Genomic DNA, 18,171 nt, shown 5'->3' on the forward strand with positions numbered 1-18,171 from the left:
AGTTTTGATAAAAACACGGTTTCAACTGCTTGGGTTAGCGAGGTTGTCCAACTCGCATTTTACTCTTAATATTGTTTTTGATTTTTTTAGAAATAACCAAAGATCTGGTCAGTTTGGTGAGTCGAGCACTTCAATTCACGTGAACACGCAAACTGTTGTGTATTATCAGCATGAATTTTTATTCAGATTGTACATCAAAGTATTCAGAAGTTGTCTCATCTTTAAGAAAAAGAGAAAGAAAATAATCAAAGATTAAACTTCTGCACCCACTAAATTCAGTTTTGGCTTTAGGCTGGGTAAGTTCCAGTCAACTTTCACACACGTTAGTGGACTTTTGAAAAGTCCAGTATCTTTTTTTTTTTCTTGTATCATGTATAATTTCCTCAGTTATAACCGTTTTTCACTGCTCCACCACGAGCTGCACAAGTTATTATCATCTGTCAGATGGCAAACTAAAAAGGTGAACGGGTAAAAGCTACAGTCAAGATTTACATGTCACATGAACACACAAAATCAATCAAAACAAAACGGTCTGTACATTAAATTCTATACATGCTAACTGTAAGATGTGGGGCTGCCTCTTCTGTGAAACATTAAAGAAAAAATAAATCCAACGGAAAATAACTTGATCGCAAAGGTGGATCTTCAATGCATAAAATAATTTCAGATTACATTTTTCAGAATTAATATTTGATTAACTATAGCTTTTTAAAACCCATGGTCATTTAAAATGTGTTACTACACTATCGCATACACTGAATATTTCCTCAAACCTGTTTCCATTTCTTTTCCTTCAAAGATGAAATACTTGTGCGGACTGTAAATTAAGCACGAGTTGAATTTTCTAGGATAAATCAGAATATTTGCATATAAAGATTCAGTCACTTGAGGGGTTATCAATCAGACCAGCTGATTGATAAACTTGAGGCATTCAGAAGTTAGTTGCTACAAAATATTGTTGGCGTTGGCAGTTGTTGATAGAGGTAAAAGTATTACGATGGCATCTGGGAGTCTTGCTGGCAATGACCTAGATGACAGGAACGCTGCAGGATATAATGATGGATGTTGAGGTTTCAAATTATAGTGCAGTAGATTTCATTCCGTATGTGTCCAGCAGAGGGCAATCTCTTCATTAGTATTAAAAAAAAGAAATCCCACGATAATAGTCATGGCTGACTTGTCTCATAGTGTTCTTCATTTTTATCCCATTGGTGAAGATTGAATTCACAGTTCTCTCCTCTCCCTTTAATATCAATATTCCAAGTCTTTGCCAAACTAAATAAAATCCCCACATTCACATATTGAGGTGAAGACAGTCTTGACAGAAATGTAGATGATCCATAGTATTCCTCTTTCATTTACTGTTTCTCCTCCAGCCATGAAACAATAAATGGGAGATTGTGGCTCCCATAACACGCACACACGCATGGATTCCCAGTCATTGAAGTGCTGCTGCCTGAAGTAGCAAGAAGATGTCTGGTCATCATTTCTTGTTGGCTATCCTCCTCTTCCTGGTGGCCAGCATGTCGTAGAAAGGATCCCTGCTGATGCTCGCTCTGTAGAGGAAGAGGACAGGAAGGGACGGATTAAGGATTCTGTTTAAAAGCTCACAATAAATGCTCACTGAGAAACCTGCATTTCAACAGTCAACAAAAATGCATCCGGTCTTAAGAGATGCTTCAATTCTGAGTCACCAACAGCAAAAACCAGACATTTATGGTAAATTAATTCCCCTTTTTAAACCAGTTCTTCACGAAAGTATTGCTTTGCTCTGGAAGTATCACTATACTGTATGTGGTCATTCATGTAGTTAGAAAATGTATTGGGTGAGTCAGGTCATTTAAGTGCAATTCTCAATGTCACCACTAGATGTCTCTAACTAGTAGTCTGGGCTTTAAGATACATTCACAACATTTGCATTTATTCAGTGTTGAGTTTTAGCTTTTGAAAGAAAAGTTAATATTTACTCTTCAATCTGTTTTGGTCTTAAGCTCTATATTTTGTTTTTCAGCTGATAAGATTGCTCGTCACTATGTTGGGAGGTGAGTATACGGCAACTTTTGCCTTTTTAGTTACTGTCAGCTTCCTACTTGACAGGGAATATATTTGTGGGAATGATCTTTGAGCTTATAAGCATAGAAATCTCTTTAACTACGGTACAAATCTGATGCTGTCTGAACCATTACAGCTACTTTTTGTGTTGTGTTCATCCAGCTTCACGTCTTCAGAAGACAGATGGCTTCCTACCCTGACGTATCATCAGTGTTGCTCCCAGAAGTTGAGGAAAAATACATAGCTTACTTAAACAGTACTTAGCTGGTTTTCCAGCACACATTTTCCGGCGCTGAGGCGTTCTCTGTGTATGTGCACAGAATAGGAAACACAACGGCCCCGTGCATGAGTCAGGTGGGACGGCGTGTGTGTGCGCATTTGTACGGGAGTGTGAAAACTGCTGACGGCAGGACAGTCTGCCACCTCACCAGTCCAGTCAGGCGGAGAGTGTCATTGGGGCAGAACATCTCTGTCCTGCTGACTTCAGGACTGTAGCTTTAGAGCAAAAGGGCTCAGCAACTTAGAATAAAATAAGGTTTATTGCAAAAGAGCGTTTAAAAAGGGCTTTAGTTATCAGCAGCAGGGTTGGAGAAAGACTGACAAGCCCTGATTTGATGATATGGATGAATCTTGGTCGACTGTTTTAAATAGATCTTAGACGTTTAAAGCAGCAAACAAACTGATTATTACCTAGAGCCAGAAAGTGGAAAATATCCCCAGTAACAAATTTTCCTTGTGAAACTGGATCAATAAGCTCTGACACCACTAGAACAGCCATCACTTATTATTTCATCTATTTTCCATCATGCTGAGGGTCTTAGATGAGAGGTGGGGTAAACCCAGATAAGGATGAGACAACTCACCCACAACTGCGCAGTAGCATATGATCAAAACTAGATCAGACAAAAATCTTTCCCCTTTACCATATCGGAGATAGCCTCTCAAGAAAAAGGTGTGTGCATCGTTTGTACATGTCCAAGGATGCGATAAGTGGATACAACGCATCGTTTCAAGGCCCGCTGACTGTGAGCCTTCCAAATGAAGAAAAATGAGCATCTCTCCTCCGCCCATGAAGCAGCCCCGCCCTGGTAAGGTTTCAGGAAATCACAGCGCTTGCACTTGACAGACACACATTTGTCAATGCTAAGAGGCTTTATGAACATCATTAGAGCATGGGGTGGGGTGAGTAATAGGATTCTGGGTGCTGATTTTTGATAGTATTTGCCAGTAAAGCTGCAGCGGAGTGGATGATAACCAGCGAGCTGATCGATAACTCACCGAGTCCTAGTTACAGCGGCATCTTAACTCTTCCTGTTGGATGTAAAGTGTAAATGCAAACACTTTCAGCAGTTCAACGACGCATTAACCCTGACGAGTGTTGCGTTTCTTTGAATGTGTGTGTGTTTCTCTTTGCTTTTTGAGCTCTAATCAGGGAAGTGACCTTATCCAGCGAGCAGTGGAGTTATCTGCACGGAAGTGTGAGAAACGGAGTCACCAGGTTGTGCGTGTACATCTACGATTACACTCACAGCTGTGTGTATGTGTGTGTTGGTTTCACACACTGTCAAGGTCAGACATGAGAAAGTCCCACATGGGAGCAGGCAGGCGTTGGCTAAGTGCCCTCCAAGTGTAAATGGATCCTCGCTAACACGGCATCTCTTACTTGATGGATTTGATCCACTCCTCCTTCTCCTCGGGAGTTGGGGCTGATATTCTGTACACGACGTGGTTGCCCTCGACGACCCGCCCGTCCGCCTCCGTCTTGCATGCCTTAATGACCTGACCCTTGTGGTTGGGGTTGTAGAGCTCGAAGCAGTTCTGGGGGGACGCGATGAACAATGGTCAACAGAAAACAGGTACAGCAATTTGTTTCAAACAAGAAATCCTTAAAGGGACGGCAGAGCTTTCATAAATGTGGTCCTTACGGGTTTTCGCGGCTCGTCCACCTCTCTGATACTGAGGTTTTCTAGAGGAATAATCCCACGAGGCTCTTTATCCTGAAATCACAAAGAAAAACAAAAGAACAGTCGTTAGTTTTAAGAAATCACAAATTCATCAGAGCCTGCATCTGCAACAATCATGATCCATTACTGCATCTGCACTTTTTTTTTTTTTTTTTTAAATATTTTTTTAGCCCCGATTTTTTTCCCATTATATCACCCAGTGCTCCTACCTAAGTGACAGTCCTGGGCATTGCCACTCTCTACCAACCCTGGGAGGGCCCTGCATTGAGCTCAGGTTTTATTTCATTTTATAATTTATTTTTTATATAACACAATTGCCTGTCCTTAAAAAATGAAAAATAATGGACAGAGGTTTATTTATTTATGGATTTATATCTATACTGACTGATCACTGTGCCTGTCCTTGGTTTTAGTACCCATCTTTCTTGTGTTTATTATCATTTGCCACATAATTAAAGCAACCTCATACTAAATTTAATGTTAATTTCATATGATGTAAATAATATGAAAAACATATACAAATATGTTGTAACTTTAGCTTGTATAGTTATAATAAAACATTGTTTTGACTCAGTTTGTCCCATGAATTGTCACTATAATCTGATGAACGTGCAACTCGGATATTAAGATCCATCACTATCATCTGATGTACATATATACAACTTGGATTTTAAGATGTGTAATGCATTTTTAAATTTTTCGGTGAACTATGTAGAATATAATAATCGGGATATTGCATAATCGGGATATCGCAATGTGTATCGTATCGTGGCTCAAGTATCGTGATGCGTATCGTATCGTGAGGTCCTTCCCAATACCCACCCCTAATCTGCACTGAGGAGCGCTTAAATGAATGAGTAAACAGCAAATATGGGACTATAAAGAGACTTAAAATAATCTATTTCTACACTGTTATCTTTATTTTTCCTTTTCTTTTCCTTTTTTCTTTTCTCCAACTCCCCCTGATCTCTTCCTGATATTTCACAAAATGTCAAGACGTGACAAGATTCTGTCAGATTATCCAGAGGTTGTAGATTTACTTCAGAAGCAAGAAATAATAATAGGACAAATAAAGTTTTTTTTTGGGTGGATTAGGTCATAAAATAAAAAAAGAAGAATTCTTTTTATTCATATTCAAAGAATAAATTACATTGTATTTAGCTTATTTTCATCAAGCAGTATCATTTGGTCAAACTGGCTCATCTCCAGTGACGATTCTTAAATGTTAATTGTGTGGTGTGCAGTTGCACTTGGCTCAGATTACAGGTGAAGTACATGTTCAGCACCACAGAGGTCCCAGCTTCCCCGGCACCTCCTCTTCATCAATGCTAGGGTTTTCGATTAAAGCAACCTCAGTCCACAATTATAAGAATTACAAGTTACAACATCCTGATCCAGCAACAATTTCTGCTGCAGCATCTTCTGCTTCCACAGCGTGTTCCTCTTTTATTTCACATGAAACCCTGCAGCATCTCGGGTGTGTTTGAATCCCACCGGAGGCTTTTATTCATCCAGGTCATGTTTGGTGGAACACCTGAGGGAGATGTAAGCCTACACGCTCCATCCATTCACTCTCCCCTGGCTGTTATTGTGTCTGTAGTGGCGAGATGTGAGGGGTGTGTGAGTGTTGTTGGGGGGGGGGGGGGGGGGGGGGGGGGGCAGCAGCCCTTTGTCCTGCCTGTCATCTTCTGTCTAATGAAGGTGCACAGCAGGGGGGCGGAAATGCCCTGGGACAGATGCTCACAGCTGGCTCAGTGTGTGCTGGAACAGGAGTTTGTGTGCACTGAGGGATTCCTGGTGGTGGGGTCTCCGAGGGAGGGGGAGGTTGCCAGAGCTTAGAGGGGCCAGATGTGTTGCTGTTTGAGTTTGCAGATGTTTCCTATGATGCCTCTTGTTAATTGCTGGGGTGTGGCTCATTTCAGTGAAAGCGGCTTCACTTGTTAAAAAGCAATCCTGCAGGACAAAGACCTGTGTCTCAGTCTTTGTGTGCGTGCATGTGTGTGTGTGTGTGTTATGTATTATAGAAAGACTGAGTGACAAACATTGTCTCCCCTTTGCTTAAGATTGACACAGACAATCTTTCCCTGCAGCCTTTGTTTATACTTCAACATGGACACAGGTACTGTGTTTCAAAACTACTATATTACATAACAGAAAATGCAAAAACAGGTTTATAACAGATGCAATCTAGATTGAGTAGTTTTCCATTTAAAAAATAAATACTGTATATACTAAGCGTTTAACAAGAAAATGAAGACAAAGTCACAGAAATGTGGGGTTTTATGCACCAAATTGTTGCACAGGAAATGTTTTTGCTGATGAATTATAGTAATCATTAAGTTGCTAAGCAACTGGTGGAAGGGAAAAAAAAACATGTGTGGGCGCTGGAGTGGCATCAATCCTGCAAGCCTGTAAAACTTTCAGCAAGAAAAATTGAAACTGAAATTTGCAAATATACTGTGCTGATCCCTTTTAAAATCTGTTTTTGAGTGTAAAGTGTAAAAAAAAAAAGAAACACTGAGTGTGGAATTAGCTTTCACAAGTATAAAATCACCTCTCCAGACACTCAATATACACAGTCTCCCCAACTCACCGTTGTGTATTCGAAGTAGTAGAGGCAGTTGTCGGTCAGAATAAACCACCTTCTCTTCCACGTTTTCACTCGGCCTCCTGTTGGGAAAACACGTACAGCATTTGAGCTCAAGCTGAAGAGTTGTCAGCGTTTGTGCATGACCCCAGGTCCACGTGCCACATCTGGTTTTGATCACCGTCTCCCTGCACTGCAAGGTTGGATGTGCCTCCAGCACCCCCCCACCCCCCACATCCCTGCAGACTCAAGCCTGCAGGCGAGTGAAGAAGAAGCGGGCATTAGGGGGGGGTAAGGCTGTTGAACCCTGCCGTACCTCCAAAGAGAAATCCCAGAAGCGTACACCACACGTGCAGGCGATAATTAAAGTAACAGGAATATCAATTGTGCTGACCAGTAGGAATGGGATTTGTTTTTCCTTAAGTCTTCCAAAGAAATATCTTCCAAAGCATGCCAACAAGTTCAAGTGTATTACTGTCTAAACTAAAGGCCATCTTTGTTTACAATACAGTTGAGGATCTTCAGGGACACAATCGAGAGGCACAATCCATCCATCTGCCTCTGTCTTCAGATAAAACTAGATTATTGGATTATTCCGTTAATTACACCATCAGTGACGCAATTTAACTATATAATCAGTTGTACAATCTGCAACATGTGCACCATAATAACGTGTTTGCTGACTGTGCTGAATGTACACAAAGCTGCCGTTACTAATACAATCGATTTCATGTTGATGTGAACCAGATGTTCACGCTACAATCAAAACTAGAGTCTAATGCCAATTTAATGCGGCTTTACTTCCATGAAGTCCCACAAGTAAACTGTGAGTAGATAAAATATACATGTTTGACTCAGCTTCAGTCGACTCACCAGCCTGTTTGGAGAGTTTATAATCCCCTTAGCCATATGTTTGACGTCATCCTCAAACTGTGGCATTTGTTATGTATATCGCGGCAAGGCGGGTTTATTTGTACAGCACACTTCAGCAACAAGGCAGTTCAAGGTGCTTTACACAATGAAAACATGAACAATGAAGACAAGAATAAAAAAAAGATTGCATTACAGTAAAAAACATAAGAGAGAAAAGTTAGACTTAAGCTTGTTACAGTTTAGGAACATTGTTTAAATTTAAATTCAGGAAGGTTTCAAGTTATCGTAACTTATCTTGTTGGTTATTATTATTATCTGAGCTCGTGGAAATGTGTAGATGTTAAATAATTCACAGTTTGCCAAGTTTACAAGTTTATACTCTAGATTTAGAATTAAGGTGTTTTGTTTAAGGGCATTTCAAACACTAAAGAGCACAAAAGGTTTATTAGGCAGATTTTATCATTTTTCTATATTGTTAAAATTTTGAAAAAAAAAGTTTCCATCAAATCACAAGAGTACTACAGTCTGAATTACGGAAAATGTCTCATTTACTAAAAAACTATTGACAGTGAAGCTTTGTTTTTTCTTATATAAGTGGTTTCCAACTGATCCGAACCTCCCTCCCCATGGAAGCTGACAAATGTCACATAAAGCTGAAGATGTTCTGAAGGTGGCAAAAATAAATGTGCATATGTACAAAATAATAGCACATTCAAGGGATAATGAAAAGTCTTTGTAAAGGATGAAGCACAACAGACTTTGCTGTTGCACACAGTTACTGTATATTGTTGTAACACAGACAAGTGATTATGTGTTGTAGGGAATAGTCTGGAATCTGGATTTCTTGGGGATGGTACCAACACACACAGAAGAAACTGCTTCTAGATGCCATTGAACAGGCGTACAACCAAACAGAGGAGCGAAGCATAAACAAATCCATTTGATTGCTCTTGGATACTCCTGTATAAGCCCAAACCCCATCCCATTTGGGTTGGCTCGGTATGTTCTGTACCAGCGGAAATGGGTATAAATGGGAGTGTAGCCAGAACCAAGCAAAGCCAGTGGGTATGGCTGACCACCATCGGAAACTCTCTCCAAACCGCTGACTTTAGGGTTTCTATTACAATAGCGCACTCCATTGACACTTTCTATCTCCACATAGAGACGAACAAGTGGATGCACGAGTACTGCATCACAAACTGCGCAGTAAGAGACACTCATCATTCAACAACTGTAGTTAAAGAATTGAAAAAATGTTAAATGGAGAACCAGAACAACATCTGTGGCAGATAAAACAGTCTGGTGGCATTGTTCCTGCGTCTGCAAACATATGACCATACTTCCTGAGGAAATAAAGTCTCTAATCCAATGCTCGTAAAAATCATGTGTTGAACTAATAAATTTCCAGCCTTGAGGATTTAAAAAAAAAAAGCTCATTATTACAAAAAGAAGTGGGTGTGGTTCAGGCATGACACTGGTGAGCCACATATTGGAAAATAAGTAGTTCCATCCAAAAGACTGCAGAGAAGTGGAGCCTCCTCACTCAAAGTGCTAAGGTTTAGGGAACAAATCAGGGCACGGTGCTCAGTGGATGTCACTTGTTTCCAGTCTAGAGTGGAGCTGCACTTCCTGACAGTCTGCAGCCAGACCATTCCCAGTCCATCTGCAGCCTCGCTGTGAGTCATATTGTCCTTAGAGAAAACACAAACCCCCTGTTGTCCCCCAGTGTCCTCAGTTGGGACCATGGTAGCCTATATTCAAAAGCTCTATATAAATGCAGATCATTTAAATAAAGTGAACACCTGATATCAAAAGAGTACTTGAGTGAGGCCACGTTTACACGTAGCCGGGTATTTACAAAAACGGATATTTTCCCCTCTACGTTTTCAAAAATATCCTCATTTACACGGAGCCGCATGAAAACGATGTTAACGTCATGCCAGCCAATCAGAATCCTGGAAAAAACATCAACAAATGACACGTGTAACTTCCAGTTAAGGCTGATTTATGGTTCTGCGTTACGCCAACGCAGAGCCTACGGCGTAGGGTACGCGGCGACGCACACCGTACGGCGCGCATCGCCGCGTACCCTACGCCGTAGGCTCTACGTCGATTTAACGCGGAACCATAATTCAGGCTTTACTTCCAAGACGGAACGTCTTTCGGTTGGAGTGACAGAGAAGTGGAGTTACTTTTAAGTGTGACTTTAGAATATAAAACAGGTAAAATACAAGAAAATATTGACAGTGGCCAAACTTATTGTAAACACAGGTCGCACACATGACGCTGGTGAGTTTCTGGTGCATAATGTGACGTTCTGAAGCTTAAATCTCCGTTTTCCTCTGTTTTCCGCCGTTTTCCTCCGTTTTCCTCTGTTTAGACGCAAACGTGAAAACGGAGTTTTTGAAAATCTCCACTTTGGCCGGAGTTTTCAGAAATGATCGTTTCTGGTGACTTTGAGCTCCGTTTTCGTGTAAACGAACGGCCAAAATGCATGAAAACGCCTCCGTTTTTGCCCCGTGTAAACGGGGCCGATCAGCAGAGGTGTTTATGACCCCGCTACCTTATGAAATATACTCAAAACTGTCTACAAAACATTTTTTGATCTGGTGTCCGAGTTTGATGATGATGATGATTCAGTCACAACAGCGGTCTCAGTCAGGGCATAACAACACAGTAGAACTGTTATTACTAAATATTCTGATGCAGCAGAGTGCTTTACTAAAATGCCAAGAAATCTTCTCTGATGGAGAGTAGAAATAAAAGGAGAACTTTCTAATGTGACAAAATGACCTGGCTAGGGTAGTTGGTGTGACTGCAAGCAAAACAGGAAAAGCAAGGGATCCGTGACGGAGCAGTGAGAGGTATTACGGCCCATAGGATGGGAACACAGAAAGACAAATAAAAAGGGGCAAGGGTCTTCTTTATTTCACTGCATGACCAGCAACGCAGCAGTAGGTGTGCATTCCCACAGTGCAGATCCAAGCGGCACATTCACTGAAGCTCAGGCACGGCTGTGCTACTGCACAAAAGAGCTGTGTGACGTTCAGGGCAGTTTCTGGTGGTACAGAGCACGAGGCCACTGCTACAACTAACTCATAGATGTTTTTCTCTGGGAATATATGAGGGGGAAAAAAGCATCACTTGTGTTAAAGGCTAAACTTAAAGATTCAGAAAAGCAGGTATGAGCTCTGTTTTGAGTAATTTGGTTAGTTTTTTTTAAATTAGTTTTGTTTTAATCGATTCTGATTCAAAAACAACCATATTTTCCAGAACACGCTTTTTTGATGACTTGCAGAAATATTCCCTGAAAGGATTCATATCCTCTACACTAGTGTGAGGAGGATTTTATATCTTATTTAGCAAAATGACTACAGCGGCTCTGCAAATCCCCATGCAGATCAATGGCCTCCAACTCACCCTGCCTTGTGAATGAGATAACCCATCACCTGACAGTTAATGAACATGCTTGTCCTTTTGCAGCTCTGATACAACAAGTCAATTACATGAAGTGTCTCGCATATTCAGGGGGCCCGGTGCACCGAGAAGATAATGGCAGCCAATGTCAGCACAAAGGCACTCTGAGATGAATGGGGAGGATGGAGGAGGACGAGGGGTTACCTACCTCCTAATTCATAGATTTAAGAGGGAACAGCCGTCACAGAACAAAATGAAAGTGCATAACAAAAGGAGAAAGAGAGAGAGAAAGGGAGGGAGGGAAGAAAAAGTATTTGAGAAAGATTGAGCACAAAGACCAGCATGACAGGAGTGGTGGAGAGAGAGAAGCTGAAAATTGTAGTTAAGGTTTAGAAAAAATGAAGAGGAGAGGTCACAAGAAGATGAACAAAGAATGAAACTTGTATCACAAATCTACTAGCAACCATGATGGAGGTGGGCCAGGCCAGGAATCATGTGCTGAACATTAGCACTGACGTCACTGTTTGAATTCAACAAACTAAAGCGAGTGTCCAGCCATCCTAAGACACAGCGATGCCCCGAGACAAATGTGGATATTTGCATATGTATCTGTGGTCTTTTAAAGGATTTTTAGATCTTGTTAGCTTACTGTTAGTGATACGGACTCATAACAGGCAGTTGTGGCCTTCTTCTTAAAGGAAACCAACCAAGAACAACTAATGCATACTAAATAGACGTAGACAAAAGAAAGCAAAAAAAACCTTGAGAAGGTAAGATTAATGGACTAATTTCTTAGTCTGCAATGTTTAAAATGCTAGAGGTGAGACACTTAACTACCAAAACACTTTTCCAACTGTTAAGCATGGTGGTGGTAGCATCATGCTGTGGGGGGCATTTTGGTGCAAGCAGAATTGAACACAGTAAATGTAATAATAAGGAGGAGTACTAGCTTGGTATTCACCAACATAATCTCAAACTGTCAACCGGACAAAGATGTGGACAATGAATAAAGCAATAAAGTAACTGATATCTACTCATTCTCAGAGAAAAGTTGACAAATATCCAACCTGAATTCTGCCAGAAGCTTGTTGGTGGCTGCTGAAAGTGTCTGGTCAAGGTTTCACTTGCTAAGTGTCATTGAATTACATCAAATATTAAGTGTGTTATGTTTACAGTGTGCCCTCAAATGAAATTAAGACTGATCTCTTAACATGAAAAGAGTCATTTGTGCTGTCTTTTTAGAATAAAAATCTTTGCACTGAATAGTTTTTTTTCTCTCAATCTTGCATTACATGGATTTGTTCTGTTAGATTAAAAAAAATCAAAAGTCCTACAGTACAGTGAGATTTATGTGCATGATGAGTGTATATAAGGTTATAACTTGAGTTGAAACTGAAAACCATATCATATTTTGTGTATGAAGCACAAAATCCTGCAGATGCAGCGTGGTCTAAAGGTGGATGCTGTACCCAGGCCTTTACTTCTCAGAAAACACGCCTAAATATCTTATAGTTGAAGTTCACGAAGCGTCCACTGATACACCACTGCATCATTTCACGTTAGTAAAAATGAACCATAATGACACAGACAGTAACACTAGTCTTAATTTGGCAGCGGTTTATCATCAGACACTGTTGCCCAGGAGCCATCAACCTCCATCATGGCCCTCTGAAGGCCCATCAACAGACAAACACACACAGATTTAGTTCAGCATGAAAATGAAAAACACTTTTATGAAGAAGGATGTCGAGGCTCAACACAGTCAAAGCAACATTTGCGGCTCTGAATGCACCTACCGAGCTTTAAGAGCCAGCCCTCCCTGTCGGGATTGAAGAATGTGTGCGTCAGATCGTTCCCGTCGTCCTCTGGGATCTTGAAGGGCTCATTTTTGATGCTGTCATAAAGGTTCTGCAGACAGGGAAAAGAAACTATTAATCAAACTGGGAAATAGGGGAAGACGTGCCTCATTTATGTGGAGTATGTGTGACGGAGGCTTTACTGATAATTAATCATCACACACACAAACACTCATCGCAGACAAATCCTCACCCTGAGAAGCTCCTCTGGCAGATCCCCTCCTTCATTGATGCCTCTGTTCATGGAGATAAACCGCTCCACAGGGGGCTTGTCTCTGACATTAGGGTTATGCAGACTGGTGTTCAGCATAATGATAGCGAATGACAGAACATAGCAAGTATCTGCAACAAGAGAGAAATATCGAATGTAGTTTACCAAACTATTGTAATATGAAAAAAATTATAACAAATAAGCTGCCCATCAAAATGCAAGATAAAAAGGATCCATAAATATTCATTTCATACTACTCCATGTACCGAGAGTGAGTTTTGGGTTGCTTGCGAGTGATGGAAAAATGGAAAGGGAAATTGGCAGGTGAAACGTAGCTGGACTCTCCCTTGAAGATAGAGTGAGAAGTTCAGTCAGCTGGGCGGGACTCGGGGTAGAGTCACTGCTCCTTCACATTGAGATGGTTTGGGCATCTTTTTAGGGGTGCCAACTAGGAATGGGCGATATTTTACCGTTCACGATATACCGTCAAAAAAATGTCCCACGATAAGAATTTGTCATCTCGCGATAAAAAAGCAATAAATTCCCATTTATGACGTTTTTGTGTAAAGTCTGATTTACAGTTCTGAGTTAAATCCACGCACAACGTACGTGAAGGAAGGAAGGAAGGAAGGAAGGAAGGAAGGAAGGAAGGAAGGAAGGAAGGAAGGGAGGGAGGAAGGAAGGAAGGAAGGAAGGAAGGAAGGAAGGAAGGAAGGAAGGAAGGAAAGGAGGAAGGAAGCGAGAAAAGAGGAAGGAAGGAAGGAAGGAAGGAAGGAAGGAAGGAAGGAAGGAAGGAAGGAAGGAAGGAAGGAAGGAAGGAAGGAAATGAGCCTGAAAGAAAGAAAGAAAGAAAGAAAGAAAGAAAGAAAGAAAGAAAGAAAGAAAGAAAGAAAGAAAGAAAGAAAGAAAGAAAGAAAGAAAGAAAGAAAGAAAGAAAGAAAGAAAGAAAGAAAGAAAGAAAGAAAGGATAAATTCCCATTGATGACGTTTTTGTGTAACAAACATGGCAGATCTGAGAGCGAGATAGATTTATAGTTAAAAAGGTGGACTTGAATTGGTATTTCTTTTATCGCCATTTTCATCGTTATCGGGATAAATGCCAGAAATTATCGTGATACATTTTTTAGTCCATATCGCCCATCCCTAGTGCCAACAGGTCAACTGGCTTTGGAAGTGTTTCAGGCACGTCCAACCAGGGACCAAAGCCTCAAGGTAGATCTTTGAAACACAGGAGAGATTACATTTTTGGTTAGTTGATAGTAACGCCTTAGTGTTGACCCAGAGGAGCTGGAGAACGTAGCTGGGGAAAGGAAGGTATGGGCATCCCTCCTTTAGACTATTGCTCCCATGAATTACTGTAGATACGTGTAAGATAAAGGATGGATTGCTCGATGGATCAATGGAAAGATAGAATACATTTACTTCATATATGAAATGTAAGATTTTCTCAGAGCATATAACACGGTGTCATCAGCATATAGCAGTATACTCTGCTATTTACCACTGATTCTCATCTGGTGGGTCAGAACACAAAAGTGGGTCATGGTACCATTTTTTGTGGGTTGTGGGCCTCTGTCTCAGACACAGGTAAAGGTCTCATCCAAAGCTATGTATTTTTGAGTGTTTTTACAACTATTTCTCATTTGCTGCACTTTTTTTATTTCATGTATTTTCCAGGGAAACACCAGCTGAGTGTGTTAAAACATACTTTGGTCATGGGCAGCCTATTGTTTGTCTGCTCCTCTGTCAAAAAGAGGAGCTTTGTGCACCGTACAGTACTGTGGAGACCGAGGTCCTGGAGCAAGAGGAATGTCACCATAGCCAAAAAAAAGAAGAAATTACTGATGAGTGTCGTGGTTTCGTAGGCTCAGTGCGTGATTGCCGACACACGCAGACAAAACCTCGAGCTGAATCTCTGCCCTGCACCCACGGTGACTGTACACACACGTGTACATGAATATGCATGTCTATCTATGTGCAGATGGGACCACTGACATAATGTGCATGCTTAACTCATTCAACTGCAAACTGTTTTTCAAGTGAATATGCACAAAAAAGCAAGTATATCAACATTTGAGTACCTCAATGATCGTGCATTTTACATTTTACCATAGCTGCTCAGCATCTTTCAACCTGGAGCACACCAGAATCTGTCACTTCTCTGTGACCACATACACCTGCAGCAGCACTGCATGCTAAAGGATGATTTCTCCAACGCCTCTTTAATTATTCACTGACAGATGTACCTGCAGGCTGTGTTTATCACAAGACCATGTATCACTCAGGGCGACTGCGACTCCTCCTGAATAATGGATGACCCTTGTTTGTTGCTGGTTTTTTACTGTGTAGCTGAAGCCAACTGGAATCCGAGGTTATTTTAATCCGGTTAATCCACACTGAGCTTTAGTTACAGTAACTCTTTTGGCTTAATGATTGAAACGCATAAAAAAAAAAACAGGCCATGTATCACACATCCTATAAGTATAAGGGACCCTTGGGCAGTGTTTCTGTTGGTACATGAGAGTAGGCTGCTAGTCAATAATGACATATTGGATTGCACACTTTGCTGATATGAATATAGAAAACACAACAAGCCTCAGCCAAGCCTACTTACAGCTTAAAGAGTTGGTGCATTTCAATTTTCAGGGGGAATACACAAATATTAGATCTTTTGGAAGAAAAAAAAACCCCAACAAATTATGATCTGCAGGACTAACAAAGCAAGTGTTACATAAACTCCAGCTTATTCAAAATGCTGCAGCCAGAATTCTAACAAAAACCAGTAGGTATGAACACATCACTCCTGTTTTATCCTCTCTTCACTGGCTCCCTGTTAAACAAAGAGTAGATTTTAAAGTACTTCTTACTATCTTTAAATCTATGAATGGCTTAGCTCCCTCCTACATGGTTGACATGCTGACTGAATACATACCGGACATATCCCTTAGATCATCAAATAAGAGTCTCCTCATCATACCTAGAATTTACACTAGATCTGATCATGGAGCTTTCAGTCACTACTACACTCTCTGGAATTCCTCGCCGCAGGAACTAAGATCTGCTCCAACAGTGCTCTCTTTCAAAAGCAAACTAAAAACTTACCTTTGTGATAGCATTTTTGTTTTAATGGAATTATTGTTGTTATTGTTGTTTTTCTCTTGACATCCTTTTGTCTGTTTCTGTTATTGTAAACCTGTAATTTTGTTTGTTTGTTTGTTTATGTATTTGAGCACATTGAGTCCATGCTCGTCGTGTGAAATGTGCTTTAAAAATACATTTGCCTTTTCTATCCCTAAAAATAGTAACAGCCCAATTACATTGGTATATAACTCTGGAGGTGATATATGACAACATTCCGACTCAAGTGTTTACTAGTATAACTTGTTACTTCTACTGAAATTGCTAATTATTGATCTAAGAAATAATTATTAATCTCTAGATAACCCATCTCGGTTTCATTCTCACTTTATTTTCTTATTTAAGTTTACAGTCATTGCACTACTACTACTTTTATGTCACTATATTAGTATCTTTTTATTTTTATTTATTTGCTATTTTTCTTAAATTTTATTGTTATTATTTGTTTTATTTTTTGTTTATTTTTATTTATTTTTTGCTATTCCCAAAGGAAACTTAATGATGATAACCATGGGGGGAGGGATGGGGAGAGGGAGAAAAAAAAAGGTATGTTCATCTGTTTTGCTCTGTATTGTGGAAACAATCTGCCAATAAAAACATATTAAAAAAAATAAATAAATACATTTGCCTTGCCTTGATCATAAATTCAGCAAGCTGTAAGAGCATTGTTTATATAATAATTGCTCGGGGGTTTATGTTTATGTTTATGTTTATGTTCATGTTCATGTTCTGGATCTCTGGAAAGCGTCTAGAGACAACATCTGTTGTATTAGACGCTATATAAATAAAATTGAATTGAATTGAATTAAGACCACTGGTTAAAATATTTCACTGAAATATTGGATGAATTAGGTAAGTACCAATCAGGCCATGGAAAACAGCTTGTGAAAACAGCTTGTGAACATTAAATAATAGATATATGGCTGACATTTCAACAATCGGTCACTTTTATACCTTTAAATAGCTGTAGCAATAGGACAGATGACACCAAACTGATCCAGCCACTGGCCGAGCAGTAGGTCAAAAGGTCAAATTTAATGTACTATTAAGCAAATTATTTAAACACCAAAATATAGTGTGTTTTTCTTTTCTCCTTGCTACACCCCTCGTTCAGGTTAGTTGGTGAATATTTCACAAAAAAAAGATTGGATGGCCATGAAGAGGTAGTGGAGCTCATCTGACAGAGCCTCAGGTTCACGCTACAGTAGCCTGCCGTGCAGCTGACCTGTCGACTGGAAGACTCCCGCGTTGCACTGGCAGTAGCGCGAGGCGAACGCCTCCATCATACGGTCGATCTTCTGGGCTTCGCCCGGCAAGCGGAAGCTCCACAAGAACTGCCTAGAGAGGAAGAGGGACCAGGGTGAGCACGATAGATTTCCTAGGAACACATAACATTTTTTTTTTTTTTGCTCTTTATTTGTGTGGATAACTCCTCTGACCGTAGCGCTTGGACGAGGTTCAGGTCTGCAAACTCATGCAGCTCCACAAAGGCTTGAAGCACCTTGATGTTGAAGTCATCTCTGGTGGAGAAAACAAGACAGAAAAACACATTTTCCAGTATGATTCAACCTTCTGACTCATTATTTTCACACCATAAGAAGATAAATACTGGAGGTGTTATAACTCTCTGAAGACAACGTGAACCCAGACGTTAGGGTGGGAGAAATCAAAATATATTCCAGGAAAGTACTTCTTCTCTGCATTCCTGACATACTTCTGCTGTTATTCACATCAGAGGCTCCTCTCCGAGTCTGGAAGCAATTGAAACAGCTGGCTGATACCGGGGTGGCAGTAAAGTGGGGAGGGTTTGTATTTGACTGATGGAAAAAACAGCAAAGAGACCAAACCCACGCAGTCTCTTTTCTGACAAAAGGTTTATTTGGACGTTGGGAAGGTTTTTCGGAGTTAAAGTCATCAACTGCTCTCAAACCGCGGCCACAGCTTCTCTGATCATATTTAGTCTGCTTTGCGTCCATGATCCTCTGTCTCTATCAGCTCCTCATTGTTTATTGTTCACATCTGATTTTAGACTTTAAAGTTTGATGTTTTATGTGGCGAGATACAGTAGAAAGG

At 40.5% G+C, this 18,171-nt stretch overlaps 1 protein-coding gene across 1 annotated transcript in view; it reads right to left on the minus strand.

Moving 5' to 3' along the window:
• Positions 1–115: 115 nt before the first annotated feature.
• Positions 116–18,171, minus strand: part of LOC133419068 (cytohesin-3-like) — a 38,347-nt gene continuing 20,291 nt past the window's right edge. Inside the window, exons 6-13 of the mRNA XM_061708085.1 lie at positions 17,538–17,618; positions 17,324–17,436; positions 12,943–13,091; positions 12,690–12,801; positions 6,610–6,686; positions 3,978–4,049; positions 3,716–3,870; positions 116–1,556 (exon numbers count right to left, since the gene is read on the minus strand). Coding sequence (XP_061564069.1) covers positions 1,484–1,556; positions 3,716–3,870; positions 3,978–4,049; positions 6,610–6,686; positions 12,690–12,801; positions 12,943–13,091; positions 17,324–17,436; positions 17,538–17,618 — 832 coding nt within the window. The 3' untranslated portion in view covers positions 116–1,483. The remainder of the gene's footprint in view (positions 1,557–3,715; positions 3,871–3,977; positions 4,050–6,609; positions 6,687–12,689; positions 12,802–12,942; positions 13,092–17,323; positions 17,437–17,537; positions 17,619–18,171) is intronic.

This window comes from Cololabis saira, chromosome 19, assembly GCF_033807715.1.
Source record: "Cololabis saira isolate AMF1-May2022 chromosome 19, fColSai1.1, whole genome shotgun sequence".
NCBI lineage: Eukaryota > Metazoa > Chordata > Actinopteri > Beloniformes > Belonidae > Cololabis > Cololabis saira.